At 38.6% G+C, this 14,912-nt stretch overlaps 2 protein-coding genes across 2 annotated transcripts in view; both read left to right on the top strand.

Annotated features, from left to right (window-relative positions):
- LOC117792456 overlaps positions 1–14,575 on the top strand; it is a 39,067-nt gene extending 24,492 nt beyond the window's left edge. The window contains exons 5-14 of the mRNA XM_034632611.1: positions 4,926–5,036; positions 5,371–6,160; positions 9,503–9,593; positions 9,648–10,687; positions 11,299–11,475; positions 11,537–11,729; positions 11,789–12,053; positions 12,126–12,303; positions 12,997–13,008; positions 13,064–14,575. Coding sequence (XP_034488502.1) covers positions 4,926–5,036; positions 5,371–6,160; positions 9,503–9,593; positions 9,648–10,687; positions 11,299–11,475; positions 11,537–11,729; positions 11,789–12,053; positions 12,126–12,303; positions 12,997–13,008; positions 13,064–14,204 — 3,998 coding nt within the window. The 3' untranslated portion in view covers positions 14,205–14,575. The remainder of the gene's footprint in view (positions 1–4,925; positions 5,037–5,370; positions 6,161–9,502; positions 9,594–9,647; positions 10,688–11,298; positions 11,476–11,536; positions 11,730–11,788; positions 12,054–12,125; positions 12,304–12,996; positions 13,009–13,063) is intronic.
- LOC117792446 (trichohyalin) lies at positions 2,531–4,355 on the top strand. The gene has a single exon (XM_034632601.1). The coding sequence runs from the start codon at positions 2,604–2,606 to the stop codon at positions 4,197–4,199; it is 1,596 nt and encodes a 531-aa protein (XP_034488492.1). The 5' UTR covers positions 2,531–2,603; the 3' UTR covers positions 4,200–4,355.
- Positions 14,576–14,912: the final 337 nt, after the last annotated feature.

Consider the following 14,912-nt stretch of genomic DNA (forward strand, 5'->3'; position numbering starts at 1 on the left):
AGAACATTTTTCCTGTTGGTCGAATGATAGAAAACAGAAAAATATTTAAGTGAAAAGCACAAATTTTATTTCCCTTTTTCTCTCTTTTGTTGTTACCAAAAAATAAATGGGCAGGTTGGTAAATAAATTGGTAGAGCCGTATTGCAAAGCCCAGTAAAAGCGCAAACAGTAGCAACATTGTGTACAGGACACGCCACTCAAAACGTCACACAGACTCGAATGCAATCAGTACATGTCACACGTGGCGTATGTGTCATGTTATTTGCATAAAAATGCATTAGAACTATGTTTTTTTTGTGTGAGTGGCTCTGTGTAAAAAAAATACAACGGAAATTTGTTTGTGTAGCATCAGTTTGCAAAATATACCTTATTGAATTGATATGCAAATTCGCCAAATTTCAAATTCACAATGCTTGGCTATCGATAGCAAGGGTATTTTGGGTATATAGAAAATATTGACAAAAATTATCTGAAGTATTCTTTGTAATATAAGTTTGTAATTATAAGTTTTATTTGTTTAGTGACAAATAATATGAACTAGACTAGACGACGTACCTTTCTCTCTTAATTACCATTACTAAAAAAACTAAGCACATTTGCTGAGAGTATTAAAGTACAGATACTTTCCCTAAAATAATATTACAAGTATACACTACTTCAACAATCTGCAGTTGGGTCTTAAATTGAGGTACATTTACAAGTTCAAATACAGTGAGAAAACGAGGTAAAACTGCCTTCAGACGCACATACCACAAACATTTCCCAGCGAAATGTGGTGACAGAAACAAAAACAAATATAGCCCAAAATCATGTGCAAAAATGCAGACTTGAGAGCTGCCAAACTAGGTACTGAAGGAGCAGCTTGCTGACAGCTTCGCGGTGCAATACCGTTGCGTAATTGCACAATTTTGTACTTGAGCAAACACATTCGTTGCCAATATTACGCCTGGGAAAAGTGGAGAGCCGAGTCGCGACAGTTGGCAACAGTTGACAACACGAAAGTTCGTGTGTGGGTGTGTGTTTGTGTGTGTGTATAGGTGCATGTGTGAGTGGCAATGCAATACTCAACGGAGGTGCAGCAGCTGGCCAAAAGTTGTACAAGCTTTCATCTTGCAACTCAGTTAATTAGTGTGTCAGCTGCATTGCTAATTGAGTTAAGGGAAGCAGCAACAGCAACAGTAGCAATAGAAGCAAAAGTAGCAGCAGCAACAGCCACAACAAGTGCCAAATGCTCTTGTTAAAGAGAAATAGCCCCAGGGACTCGAATGCATGAAAAACAATGTCAACAGACAGCAGCAGAAACAGAAAGCGTAACACAAACAACAACAACAACAACAGGTGGTCTCTCTCTCTTTCTCTCGCTCTCTCTGCTGTGTGAATGTTTTAAATATTTAATTCAGTGTCTCACTTTGGTGGCAACACTCAGTGTTGCCCCACGAAATTTGGCTTGGCATTCAGAGTTAATTCAATTTTTGGCACGCGCACATACAATTTGCCGACAATTGACTTAAACGCTTTTGACAACACCGCGTATGCGTAATGTCTCATTAGCTTTCACGACCCGTTCATTGCCAATTAATGCATGACCATAAAATACCCCAATAAGCCTCGTCTCTCATTCACTTTTTGCTTCCACTATTTCCCTGCATCTGACATCTTTTACCACAATGTTTATACGTCCATAAATTATGCACCTCCCTCACTTTCGAGCTCCGAAATATCTGCCATTAATGCATGGCAATGCATGTATGAGTATGAAAACGATTATATGGGCACTCGCTCTTTGTTTGCTTTCCATTGACTTTTATGATGCACAAAATGGCAAAGGGTTAAGTAAAGGTAGGTTACCATAAAAACGATTTATTGTATCGTTATGTAGGGGAAACTGTAGATACCAATTAAAAACTTCTCTGCGTAGGAATAGTCGATTTGGGAAATTCCAATTCCAGTTTGGCATACTATATACATCTTAAAGAATCTTCTACGATTCTATACAGAGAAAGCCCTAAACTTTTTAATTAAGACTTCCGTCCGATAATTTGTTTTGCTGTGAACGGATCTCAGAAAATATTTTAGCTAAAGAAGAAAGTTTATTTGAAATGTCTTAGTAACATAAGTAGATGAAGATTATATTTAATTTCGGAAAAAGCGAACTGAAAGAAAATTATTGAAATTATTTTGCTGTAACTTTATTATATTTTATATTTAGTTAGTCACAGAAAATACTAACCAAAAAACTAAATTCGATACTTCTTAGTTAATTAAAAATTTCGCAAAAATTAAGCAATTGTACGTTTTTTCTCATTTTATTTTTATAATACTTTTTATGTAAATTTTAATTAAATTCGGATAAGGCGCCTCCCAGCGTGCCTAAAGAATTACTCTGAGTACAGTGTATTTTAAATTTTTTATTTGAAATATTTGAAATACGAGCTTCTAAAATTAGTAGAACTCAAATCTCAATTACATATAGTTAGCTTTCGTATTAACTCAACACAATTCGAAAAATACTTATTAACCAACGAATTTAAATTGACTAGCTGATTGTTCTTCGTAGTATATAGTATATTAGTATATATTTGGTTAAATTTTTGCATTTTAAGATGCAGTCAAACGGCAGAGGTGCGGAACACTTTCAGTTCATACAACGAACCGATCGAAAGAGTTTGTTCACACAGATCGGGATCTTAGTGAAGAAGGCGCAGGATACGGCTGCCGAGGAGCTAAATGATCGGAGCAAGCGCGTCAAGTCACTGCTGGAGAAGGAGGAAATGGTGTTTGAGAAGGAGTTTGCCAGCAAGGTGAGGAATCGTCTCGACGAGGACATTCGCGAGCGTCAGGAGCAACTGCAAGAGATCAAGGAACAGAGCGACAAACGCCACAAGGAGTTTGTAAACAAAAAGCGAGTTCAGCAAGCTATGGAAAACTGCTATGAAATACGCGAGGCGATACGGCAAAAGGAGGAAAAGAATACCAAAATATGTCTCGAAGAGCAGATGAGGGAGAATCTTCGCAAGCAGAGACGTGAATGTGAGAGAGACAACTATTGGTTGAGGCTGGAAGAGCGACGCTGGAAGGAATATGATCGATTGCATAACTATGAGATGAAGAAACGTGAACAGGTGCAGGAACAGGTGTGTAATGTACTCAAAGTGCAGTTGGCTGAGCACGAGGAGAAGCGACAAAAAGTGCTCGAAGAGAAGCGACTAGACACAATCAAAGTGGATAAATTAATTGAGGAACTGCGTCTCGAAGAGTTCGATAAAAACCATCAAATGGCAAGCAAAGATAAGGAGAAATATCGCAATGAACTGCTCGAGGAAATCAGACGACGCAAGTGCCAAGAACTTGCTCAATGGCAATCTGATAAGGATGAACATGCGGCATTCATCAGGGAAACCCAGCGCCTCGAAGCGGAGGCCAAGGAACGCATCCTGCAGAGCAAGGAGCAACTGCGTCGGGCCACACACGAATACATCGCCTATGTGCGTCGCATGCGTAGCCTAGAACTTGGCATTGAGAAGATGATGAATGATCGCATTGATGATCTTTGTCACGTTGATGTTTGTTGCAAGAACAATATTGCCGAGAAGGCGCGCATTAAGGGCAAGGAAGCGGCACGTTACTATAGTCTCCTCAAGCAACAGATTTGTGAGCAAATCGAACGTCAAATGCGGGAAGAAGCTGAGATGCGGGAGAACAAGATGCTGGAGAATCGTTTTGTCCATCCGGAAGTTACACGAGAAATGATACTCTGTAATCAGCAGAAGATTCGCAATGATTTGGATGCCCAAATTATTGAAATGAAACGCACACAGGCCGAAGACGAGTCACGCTTCGAACAGAAACTAATGAAGGCTGTGAATGATCCAGAGATTTGCATTCAATTAGCTGCTCAATTTATGCAAGAAGGCACCGACTATCTTACTCCACATCCGAATTGGAAAATCTACGCTTGTCCCAAGGACAAATATGTCGCCAAGCCTCCCATGTCTCAAGCACAGTTCGATAAACTCATTGCCAAAGCCAGCTTGGAGAAATGTCCCTGTCCTGAAGCCGCTCGCCGTGATTGCGCCTATATGGCCAAACTCTGTAAGGATGCTCCATTCGTAGCTCCAACTAAAAAGCAGGAAGTTCCACCAGGAGATGGTGTGCCTCAGATCCAAAAGGATGCATTCAAAAGCTGCTACTGCAAATAGAAAGCTACTCTTGGATCATTGGTTCACCTCAGTTAAAATACGAGTTCATGTTAAGATTGTAGTTTGGTGCACTGCATATAGAATTTAATGATTATGTGATTTTAATTAGTCAGTTATACCAGAATTGGCAACAAATATATGAAATTCACATTTAAATTCAATTTTACTTTGATTTTTAGAAGAAGAAAAAACAGCCAAGGGAAACGAATGAAAATCTGATTAGCTTTAAGCTTTTTTTTAAAAGCTATTAAGCAGCAAAAATACATATTTTAAAAATTAAAGAAACAAAATAAATATCTCATATTTTCAAAAATGTACAATAAAGTTACATACATGATATTTAATAGGCAGGTTTTAAAATCTCTTCTACCTTTTCACAGAAACAAATTTAAAGCCAATGTACTATTGATTGCGTTGAAAAGTATGCAACACAAATATTTCCAAGAAATGCATGGCAAATGAATTTTTTTCCAGGAATGAATCTTAATCAACAGCACGAAAATCTTTTGTAGCACTCAATATTAGAGTCGAAATGCGTTGGGAGTCGAAATTGACAATCAACGGAAACGACATTAACCACAACGTGGTACGGCATGTGCCGTAAAACCGTATTGTGTAGAGATTTGACCACCCACTGTTGCACTGTTGCACAGTTGCACAGTTGACACTTTCCACTTGCCACTTGCCACACTTATTCACTGCCGATATGTGATTCTCTACTTGCAGACGACAATTGGGGCCTACCATTGGCCATCGCGACCAACTTGCATATACCTTATCGCATTGAAATTGGCGGCAGAGTACGTGACCTGCATGAACAGGATAACCCAGGACGAGGTACGTACTGCGTACAACGTACAGCAAATGTCAATAAAATTGGCCAGTTCAGCAGAGAACAGAACAGCAGTTGAATAAATGCATTTACAGTATGTCTAGCAATTGTTTTGACAAAGAAAGATATTCACATAATTTGAAAAATAAAAAAAAATCATATTTTTGAGTTGTTCTCTTTAAAACAAAAATAAGTTAAAAAAAGGGACTAACTAAAATTTTATTTGTGCTATTTATCAAAACAATTACGTGACTTACTGTACTTTAACCACATCTCACTTGCTCTCTAACTCTCCATCTCTCTCTCTCTCCCTGTGTTTCTCCCCATTTCTGACTTTAGCAATTATTATTACGGCACCTCTGAATGATGATAGCACGCTGCATTGGCTGCTAAGTAAAGAATGGTCCAAACAGCAGCACACAAAAGTTGTACTCATCGATATTGTGGCCAGCTCATTGAATGTCGAGCATCGTTTCTACAAATATTTGGCACGCAGTGGCAATGCCAATGACTATGGCGGTGGTAATAGTACTGGTAATGGCCATGGTAGCAACCGACAGTTGCCCGTGTCCGGACTGGTGACCAGCAATCTGTTGGTGCTGACGCTGCTAAGCGATAAGCATCGACACTTTTTGAATGCGGCCGGAATTGGCATGAACATGGTGCAAAATTTTCGTACACCAATGAATGCAGAGGAGGCTCCCCTTGAGGCTGCGACCCCATTTCCAACTCCGTCAACTCAACCACATCAAAATGCCAGTCTCAACAAGCTGCTACCCTTTATGAATCTGTTCTCACTCTACGATTTGCTGCTCTCTGATATTGCGTTGGGGAACGCAACAACGTCAACAATACCCAAATACGATTTCATGGTACTTGATATTGTTGTGGATGCTGCACTGGCTACATACAAATGGCGGCCACTGTTGATATTGGAGCATGGAAAGGATGTCCATGGTCCGGGCAATTATGTAACACACTCCATACAGCCGGGCTACGACGAATGGATTTTGGTTAGCAGCGTCAAAATGTGGCATTGTGGCGCCATCTGTTGGACAATTGCGGCAATATGCATCGGTTTGCTTCTCATAATTGTGGCTGCCAGCGTTGCGGTCGGCGTTGCTGTAAGGTAAGTGAACTTAAAGGACAAGATCTTAAAAGTTAAAATAATAAAATCAGAAAGATCAGAGAGCTAACAATATTGTTGCAGTCCACAAACTGGACAAAGAGCAATCGACCTGTAAATACACGCAGCTCTGAAAGAAAATATTATTTTGTGTGGAAACTCATTAGAAATTTCAACAGAAAAGTCGTTAAGTTTTTGGAAAAAAAGTATGCAAAAATTTGCAGAACATTTGAGTTTTCAATGGAAATTCCATTAAGTCTTCAAATAATGCAAAAAAAAAAACAACAGATTGTACACGACCATCCGAAATCTTGTAGTCATAACAGAAGTAATGAATCACACTTTATAGTGTAGAAACTCATTAATAACTTCAATGGAAAAGCCATTTTGCGGAAGATAAACATCGTTTTCATCTCCAGGCTGAATTAATAAATAAGAATTGTTGAGCTGAATTTCAAAGCATTTTCAATTTGCTGGTGTTTATTATTTGCACTCAGATTTGTAATATTTTATGTCAATTTCCTTATTCAGATTGGAATAATCAATTAGCGCGCCCAAAAAGACTTTCAAGCTGTTGAAAATCTTTTGCCCACGCAACGCCCATTTGACTTTCGCCTAAAATATTTTGCTCGTGGCAATTTCCATTTAAATTTTCATCATTAGGACTTTTTTTGGCTTCCTCCCTCCTTTTTTCAGCTGCTAATTGGCTGATGTTTTTGCATTTAAAGCACTTTTTGGCAGAATTTTGTACACTTTAGAGCCAAAATGTTAGTTATGAACCTAATTAGATAGCACTTAATTATATTAAATGTGGTATTAGGCAGCGCCACATAAATAATTTAAATTTAAGTAACGGAGCTCACACCTACAATTAGGGAAGTCAGTGCTCAACAATTAAGTTTCAAATCAATTGCGATTTATGCAAATGCGAAATGTCTCTTTGAGATGGACAGACAAACTGGGTTGTATCGATTCAGCTTGTTTTTCTGATTAAGAGAAATATTGATTTAAAGAATGCATATTCATCGAATGCTCAAAGATATTTGCTTGAATTCAAATTAAAATCAATTGTGTTTTAATTATATAATATTAAATTTTCTCATTATTTTCATTAATTTCTCAACAATCATTTTAATAACCGTAGCATTATAATGTAATCACCTGCACATGCTATTAACTAATCAGCAATCAGCTTCCTTTAATTAGCAAAACACAAATTAGTATAAATTTATCAGATATCGTTTAATGGACATTGCAAATTGGATAGTTTGTGGCGCAGTTGAAATCATTTAGAGAAAATCAATAGAGGAACCACAGATGAATTACGAGTGTGTTCACAGAAATACACACAAACACCTACTTTTTCACACATACACACACCTTCACAGAATGGTCGTACATTAAAACAAGCATTAAATTAATTACATTCATCAAAGCGTAGCATAAGTTACAGCGCTATAATAAAAATGTTGTCTGGCAGTTGACATTTATATACCGCAGACACATACACTTGTAAACTGAAAGAAAGGAAGAAAGGGTAGAGAGAGAGATATACACAATACCATGTCAAGTGTGGTTAAACAAATCACTTACTGTTTGACATGTCAGCAACACTTCCCGTGAGAGTTTGACATTCCCCACAACCTTCCGCAATCTTTCCCACCCTAAACTGAGCTCATTTATTGCAGCTGCAAATTCTGTTTTAAATGCCAGGCTTTAAACTAGTTACATGTCCAACTTTATGCCACAACAATTAAAAACTTTGTTTTTTTTTCGCCTACGCGTTTCGAGGCCCGAGGTAACACAATGCGACGGTCAGAATGCAATTCATGAAGTTTTAATTAGCGTGCGCCGCATAAAAACTAAAAGCACAAACACAAAAAATGGGAAACATAGTTTGGATACTCTACATATAGACTTATAAAATAGGTTTCATATGATAGTGTAGAAAATTAATTAGTTTAATTAATTAATTAAAAATTAGTCTACAGCTATGTTTCAATTTTATGAAATTTAATCGAATGTAGAACATAGACAAATTTGATGGATTGCTTATAAAGCAATGCAACAGATTAATGTTATGAAATTTGTACTCAAGTAAAACACAGACAGTAATACTATAAAGCGTACTCTTAAATGCATGAAATAAAAATCTTATGAAATCATAAATTATTTTTAAGTAGCTTATTCGAAACTAAAGTTAATATAAAGAAATCAAGTACATAACTTTCAAGCTATACTTCAATTAAACCTGCTGAACTAAATTTCCGATAAAGGATATATGTAAAGGATGCACACGCGCAGCTGTTTTATGCTGAATGTTCCCGTTGATTATCAGCCTGGTTAACTCACAGGTAAAAGTTTTTTTTGTGGTTAAGGCGAAAGCTGTGTCATAAATAGAAAAACTTTAATGGTTACTTTGATGGGCTTTTGGGTCAAGCTACTTAACAGCCGTTCGTTACACGTGTGCCCAAAGAGTTTCGACTGAGACTGGGTCTAGATAAAGCCCATTAATGTGCATTATACGCTTAACCTGAACCTGAACCTCACTCGGACACGTGGCAAACTTCTGGCTTAACAATTGTTGCATGAATTTGCGGTTTTCCATGAAAGTGTTAGTAGGATGGGCATGAGGGAGACACCTCCTCCAACAGACTCCCTTTATTCAGGCACCTGCTGGTGCGTTGTATTGCCAACTAGTTGTAAGTATGTACGGAACAGTAAAAAGTTTTTATGGTCCAGCCACAAGAGCCAAAGGCTGACTAGGCTAATGGGTGCAGCTGGCAATGAATCTGCATGATTTCAAGCCACAGTTAATTGAGCTAACTGCAAAGTAGTTGTAAGCTTTTGTTTAAATTGGTAAAAGTTATTGCAAGCTCAAGTTGTTGCAAAAAGAGCTCGAGGTGCAAGAGTTGAATCAGATGACAAGTGAAACAAAGTTGTTTGGATAACAATTGAAAAGGTGAAGAGTTAAATTGAACTGATAAAACTGTTCACTTGAGTAGAAAAAGTTCTAATGAAATAGAAACAAGTGGGAAAGGCTATAGTCGAGATCCCGACCATAGGATACCCGTTACTTATTTCAATACATATAAAAGTACTTTAAAGAAATTACTACCTAATAAAAACTACTGCATACTTTTAGGTGATTGTATTGAAATAATAACTTTATTAATAACTTTGGTTAGCTATTACTCCCGTTCTACTTGTCAGATCTTGTTGCGGCTAAGGGATATATTACATTATATTAATAGATAACGTTATCTGAACTATTTTACTGTTATCTGCAGGATATCTGCCAGACTAGCAATGATTGAGATACATTTCTTTATTTCTAATCGACAGAAACTACTTTCTACGCAAAAGACTCTCGAAAGGACCCAACAAGATTGTGTTATCGCCCAGCGACTTTGTGTTTCCCGTGGACTCACGTCGGGTAAGCCAAGAGATCAACTTATGGACTAGACCAGGATTACAACAGCTTTTACAGGTGGACGAGGGTATTGAGGCCATGCTCTGCTGTTGGTTGCAACAGCTACAGGAGTTTGGCGGTCCTGAAGTGGATAAGCCAGATTTACTTAAGGGCTCCATTGGCTCCCTGAAGAACTTGGGATTCGCGATACCTGGAGCGACTGCAACTGGCAATAGCAGTGGAGCAATCGGAGCCGGAGTCGGAGTCGGAGGTGCGACCACAACGGCGACACTCAATGGCAAAAATGGCTCATCGGCAACGGGCAGCTTGGCGCGTCATAATCCGGCGCATTTGGACATGAGAGCACGGTACAATGGCGACCTGGTGCAGCTCAAGGAGATTCATTTAAATGGCTCCGCTGAGTTGCGCTCCAAGGCGATGGATCTGCTGGTGATGGCACATGGATTGCGGCACGAGAATATCAATCCATTAATCGGCTGGCTATCAGATCCGAATCGCACGGCAATGGTCTTTGACTATTGTTCACGTGGTTCCCTCCAGGATGTGTTAATCATGGATGAGATCAAGTTGGACTGGTCGTTCCGGCTTAGCCTGCTCACTGATCTTGTGCGAGGCATGCGATATTTGCACACCTCACCGCTGCGCGTCCATGGCGCCCTAACCTCCAGGAATTGTGTTGTGGATGCCCGCTGGGTGCTCAAGATCACCGATTATGGCTTGAATTCGTTCTACGAATCGCAGGGCGTAACTCCCGGTCCACGCAATGCCAAGGAGCTGCTATGGACGGCACCAGAACTGCTGCGCACCATGAAAACCCATCAACAGCAGCATCATCATAATAATCAGCATGGACGTGTCCAGCTGGGCACACAACTGGGTGATGTCTACTCCTTTGGCATCATCATGCAGGAAGTCGTGGTGCGAGGCGAACCCTATTGCATGCTTTCGCTATCGCCAGACGATATCATTGCCAAAATCAAGAAGCCACCGCCTCTGATAAGACCATCGGTGTCCAAAGGCGCTGCCCCACCGGAGGCTATCAACATTATGCGGCAATGTTGGGCCGAACAGCCAGAAATGCGACCTGATTTTAACTCGTAAGAGTTTGAAACTTGAAAATTTATTCCCCGTTCATAATTTATTTATTTTTATACATTTTTGAATAGTTCAAGAATAACTCTACATACAGCAAAAAGTTTTTTTTTTTTTTTTTTTTTATTTTATGGTAAATATTGTAGATTACCCAATTTATTTAGTCAGCTTATATAATTTGACTTTAAACACACTTTTAAAATATATATTTATTTTTAAGTATTATAACTTAACTTATCTCAACTAAAATCGACTGCCTTTTTTGACCTTAAATTAAAAAATTAATGCTAGCTTTTTTATTCTTGATAGTGTTTATCCAATTTCTAAAGCCAAAATCTTAGGGTACTAAATTGTCATAAGCACTCTAATTATTTATTTCAAAATTTAAAATTTTTGCTGTTAATTTAAGACTTTATACTTTTAATGTTTTTATATTTTCTTTAATATATCCTTTTCTGTTGTTGTTAATATAGTAGTTGTCGTTAAAATAAATAATTCGATATTTTTACATTTTAGAACTTTTTTTTATTTTATAATCAATTTCGCAAGTTTGACTGCCCAAGGTGTTTTTTAATAAATAAATTATAGCACAAGGTATTGACATATATTTTCGTAGTGTTTATGAGCGTTTCAAGATGCTTAATCATGGCCGTAAAGTGAACTTTGTGGACACCATGTTCCAAATGCTCGAGAAGTATTCGAACAATCTGGAGGAGCTGATCCGCGAGCGTACCGATCAATTGGACATTGAAAGAAAGAAGACTGAACAGCTGTTGATTCGAATGTTGCCAAGGTATCAAATAGATATATAATTTAAAACTAATCTGATCTAAATTAGGAATATTTATTTGTAGCTCCGTTGCTGAGAAACTGAAAATGGGTTTGGCCGTTGATCCAGAGGAATTCTCCGATGTTACAATCTACTTTAGCGACATTGTTGGTTTTACAACAATTGCCGCCCATTGCAGTCCCGTTCAGGTGGTGGACTTGCTCAATGATCTCTATACGATATTTGATGCCACCATTAATGCTTATAATGTCTACAAGGTCGATATTCTCGTTGATAATAATGAAAAGCGGCTGTAATCTCAATTTCTTACATTTAGGTGGAGACTATTGGAGATGCTTATATGGTCGTTAGCGGTCTGCCAGTTAAGATACCCGATCATGCCGAGCAGATTGCAACTATGGCACTGGATTTGCTCCATCAAAGCGGCAGCTTTAATGTGAAGCATTTGCCTGGAGTGCCGCTCCAGCTACGCATTGGACTACACACAGGACCCTGTTGTGCTGGTGTGGTGGGTCTAACAATGCCACGCTACTGTCTCTTCGGTGATACAGTGAACACGGCCTCCAGAATGGAATCAACGGGTACAATATACTTATCTTTCTTTCTTTTAATGCTTCTTTCTTCACTGTTTTTTTTTTGTGTTCATTTTTCAGGCTCTTCCTGGCGCATTCACATGTCGCAAGAGACGCGCGATCGTCTGGAGGCACGTGGTGGTTACTTCATTGAGCCTCGCGGACTTATTGACATCAAGGGCAAAGGCATGATGAACACGTTTTGGCTGCTGGGCAAGAAGGGATTTGACAAACCGTTGCCAGTGCCGCCACCAATTGGGTAAGACCATCTGTGCACTACGTACACTGAAAAAAAAGACCAACTTCTAAAATTAAAAACATTGATTTTAAATATTTTGTTCTTAAAATAAGAACATTTTATGACCGTATTACTAATTTTATGAATATAAATCTAAAAAATCAAAGTTCTTAATACAAGAGTAAAAATCTTAAATGGATAGGAAAGCAGAAATATGTACTATGTATTTCATATGAAACTAATGGTGGTCCGTGGCGCTCTGGTTGGAGAAACCGATTCATTTGTAAAGCAGTAGGCGGCCGGTTCGAATCCCACTCGTTACAAATCAAAATAACATTTATAATATCACAAAGACAGAATAAACTCTTTAGAAATCAAAATTAATAAAAATAAAATTATATGTTTAAAATTCATTTTTAATTTTTTTATTTTAATTTCAAGAAGAACTTGGTCTTATTTGAAATGTTCCTAAAATCAAGATGTGTTTTCTTAATTCAAGAATTATATGTTCTCGACGCATTTTTTAAACCAAAATTCTTAGTTTTGAGACCAAAATCTTGATTTAGAACATTTTTTTATCAGTGTAGACTATTTTGATTTATATTACCATATAAAACTCATCTAACTTTAAAAGAGTCGCTTTTAAATACCGATAAATATTAAGATTTTTAAATAAAACGTTTATATTTCTTTATTTAAAACGCATTACTTAAGGGAGTCGCATGGGTAAGTAAACATTTTGCATTGCCCAGTCTTTAAATAATTTAAATCTCTTATGCAGCCTAGACGAATCACTTATCCGTAACTCCATAGGGTTAAAAGCACAAGCGAATAAATCGCGAACCAGCACAAATCCTTCGTCATCGCAGAGCTCGTCGCTGGCAGGTGAATCTGTGGAGGTCAAAGTGGAAATAACACCACCCACCAATGTGGACATGGGCTCGAGCAATTTGCCAAACTCATATTCGCTAGACTCGAATTCCACCAACACCATTAGCCCCAATGCGACGCTATGTCCCGAGTTTCCCAACAAAACACCAAGCAACCCGAGTCTACAGTCAAGGAAGCTATCGGAGCTGACGCCGGATAGTCTGCTGAATCCGAATAGCTTTAATCGGCTGCCCAGTTCCACGGGCGGATCCAGTTCACGACTCTACAAGAAAATCGAGGAAATGATGGATCTCAGCTCACCGTATAATCACTACAAGTGTCTCAGTCCAAGCGAGAGCAATCTGTCACAGTTCTATGATGGCAAGTATTTGTATAATAATGCCCACGGTGGGAATGCCGCTGGAGCAGCTGGACCTGGTAGTGGAGGATGCTCCGTTACCAGCAGCACTTCAAAGTTCGATAGCAAGCCGGGCTCAAGTCGTCTGCTGCGTCGTCAGTTTAGCTTGGATCGCGATGATCAGCAATCCAAGGTGGAGCAGCAACATCAACACTCATTGCAGGCAAACAACTATGCAGCATTATTAAATGCCAGCAAGAACTCCATGCTGGACATACCGATGCTCCATGACACCTCGCGGAGTCCCAAAGGCACTTTGACCCGTGTGCATAAACAAAACTCCAACTCGATTGCCCAGGATCTGGAGAAGATTGAGGAAATACCATTATCACCAGCCTCATCGCAGCATCACAGCAGTCTGGACAGCAATCTCAATCGTAGTCCACCTTCCACACTGGAGGCACAATCTCCACCGCTGCCCTCCTTGGTTGGTGCATCCCAGCTCAGTCCGCCTTTACTCTCGGCTCCCACGTCGCCGGCGCCGTCGCGTACTTTAAATGGCCTAAATGCTCACAGTCTAAGCAGCAGCAACAACAACAATAACAGCAGCAGCAACAGCTCTAATGTCACACAGGAGACCCAAAGACCCGGCCCAGAGATTACATTGAATGTGGAGCAACTGTTGAGCAGATAGGGCACGGTTTAGGGCCCCAGGCCTAGTAAGAACTATTAAAGCTTTACATATGTATATCTGATGATACCATGTGAGAGTCTCCGAATTTTTGAGTGTTGTGATGTGGAAAGCAAAGTACCTCGATGCATGCAAACTTGGTTCCAGCTGCAAAATCAAAGTACAATTTAGTTCAAGATCTGTTTAAATTGTGGTTACCCTGTCCGTCGATCGATAGCATATATGGATTAGTATCACTTTGTCAATCTAGTCAATGTCAAATAGCAGTTTAACCCATTAAAATTTCTATACAAAAAACGTATATTTTCTATTTCCACACCTTTCCGACTTTAAACAATTTCAGAGTATAATTTTCGTATAATCTTTGTAATAAATTTGTGCTAATGGGTTAAATTTGCCATAACATTTGTATTTGCTTCAGTAGACATTCGATCGTTTACCGATCCATATACAAATTTGTATAATTAACTATATTCAAGTGCATGGAACTCCTGAACTGAAAAAAAAACTAATAAGCGTAATCAAAAAAAATATATCTGATCTAAACTTTGGGCTGATTCTTTCATTCAATCTACGTTCTACATAAAGTTCCTCTCAACAAAGTAATTTTAACATATGTCAGTATGTAAATACCGTTGATACTGTCAAAATAATAAAAAAAAAATAGTAACATATAAGGAATACTATACGTGAATTTAGTTTTCTAAAGAC

This window comes from Drosophila innubila (genome assembly GCF_004354385.1).
Source record: "Drosophila innubila isolate TH190305 chromosome 3R unlocalized genomic scaffold, UK_Dinn_1.0 2_E_3R, whole genome shotgun sequence".
Taxonomy (NCBI): domain Eukaryota; kingdom Metazoa; phylum Arthropoda; class Insecta; order Diptera; family Drosophilidae; genus Drosophila; species Drosophila innubila.

Coding starts and splice junctions, on each gene's coding strand:
- LOC117792446 (XM_034632601.1), top strand. CDS start 2,604: ATGCAGTCAAACGGCAGAGGTGCGGAACACTTTCAGTTCATACAACGA.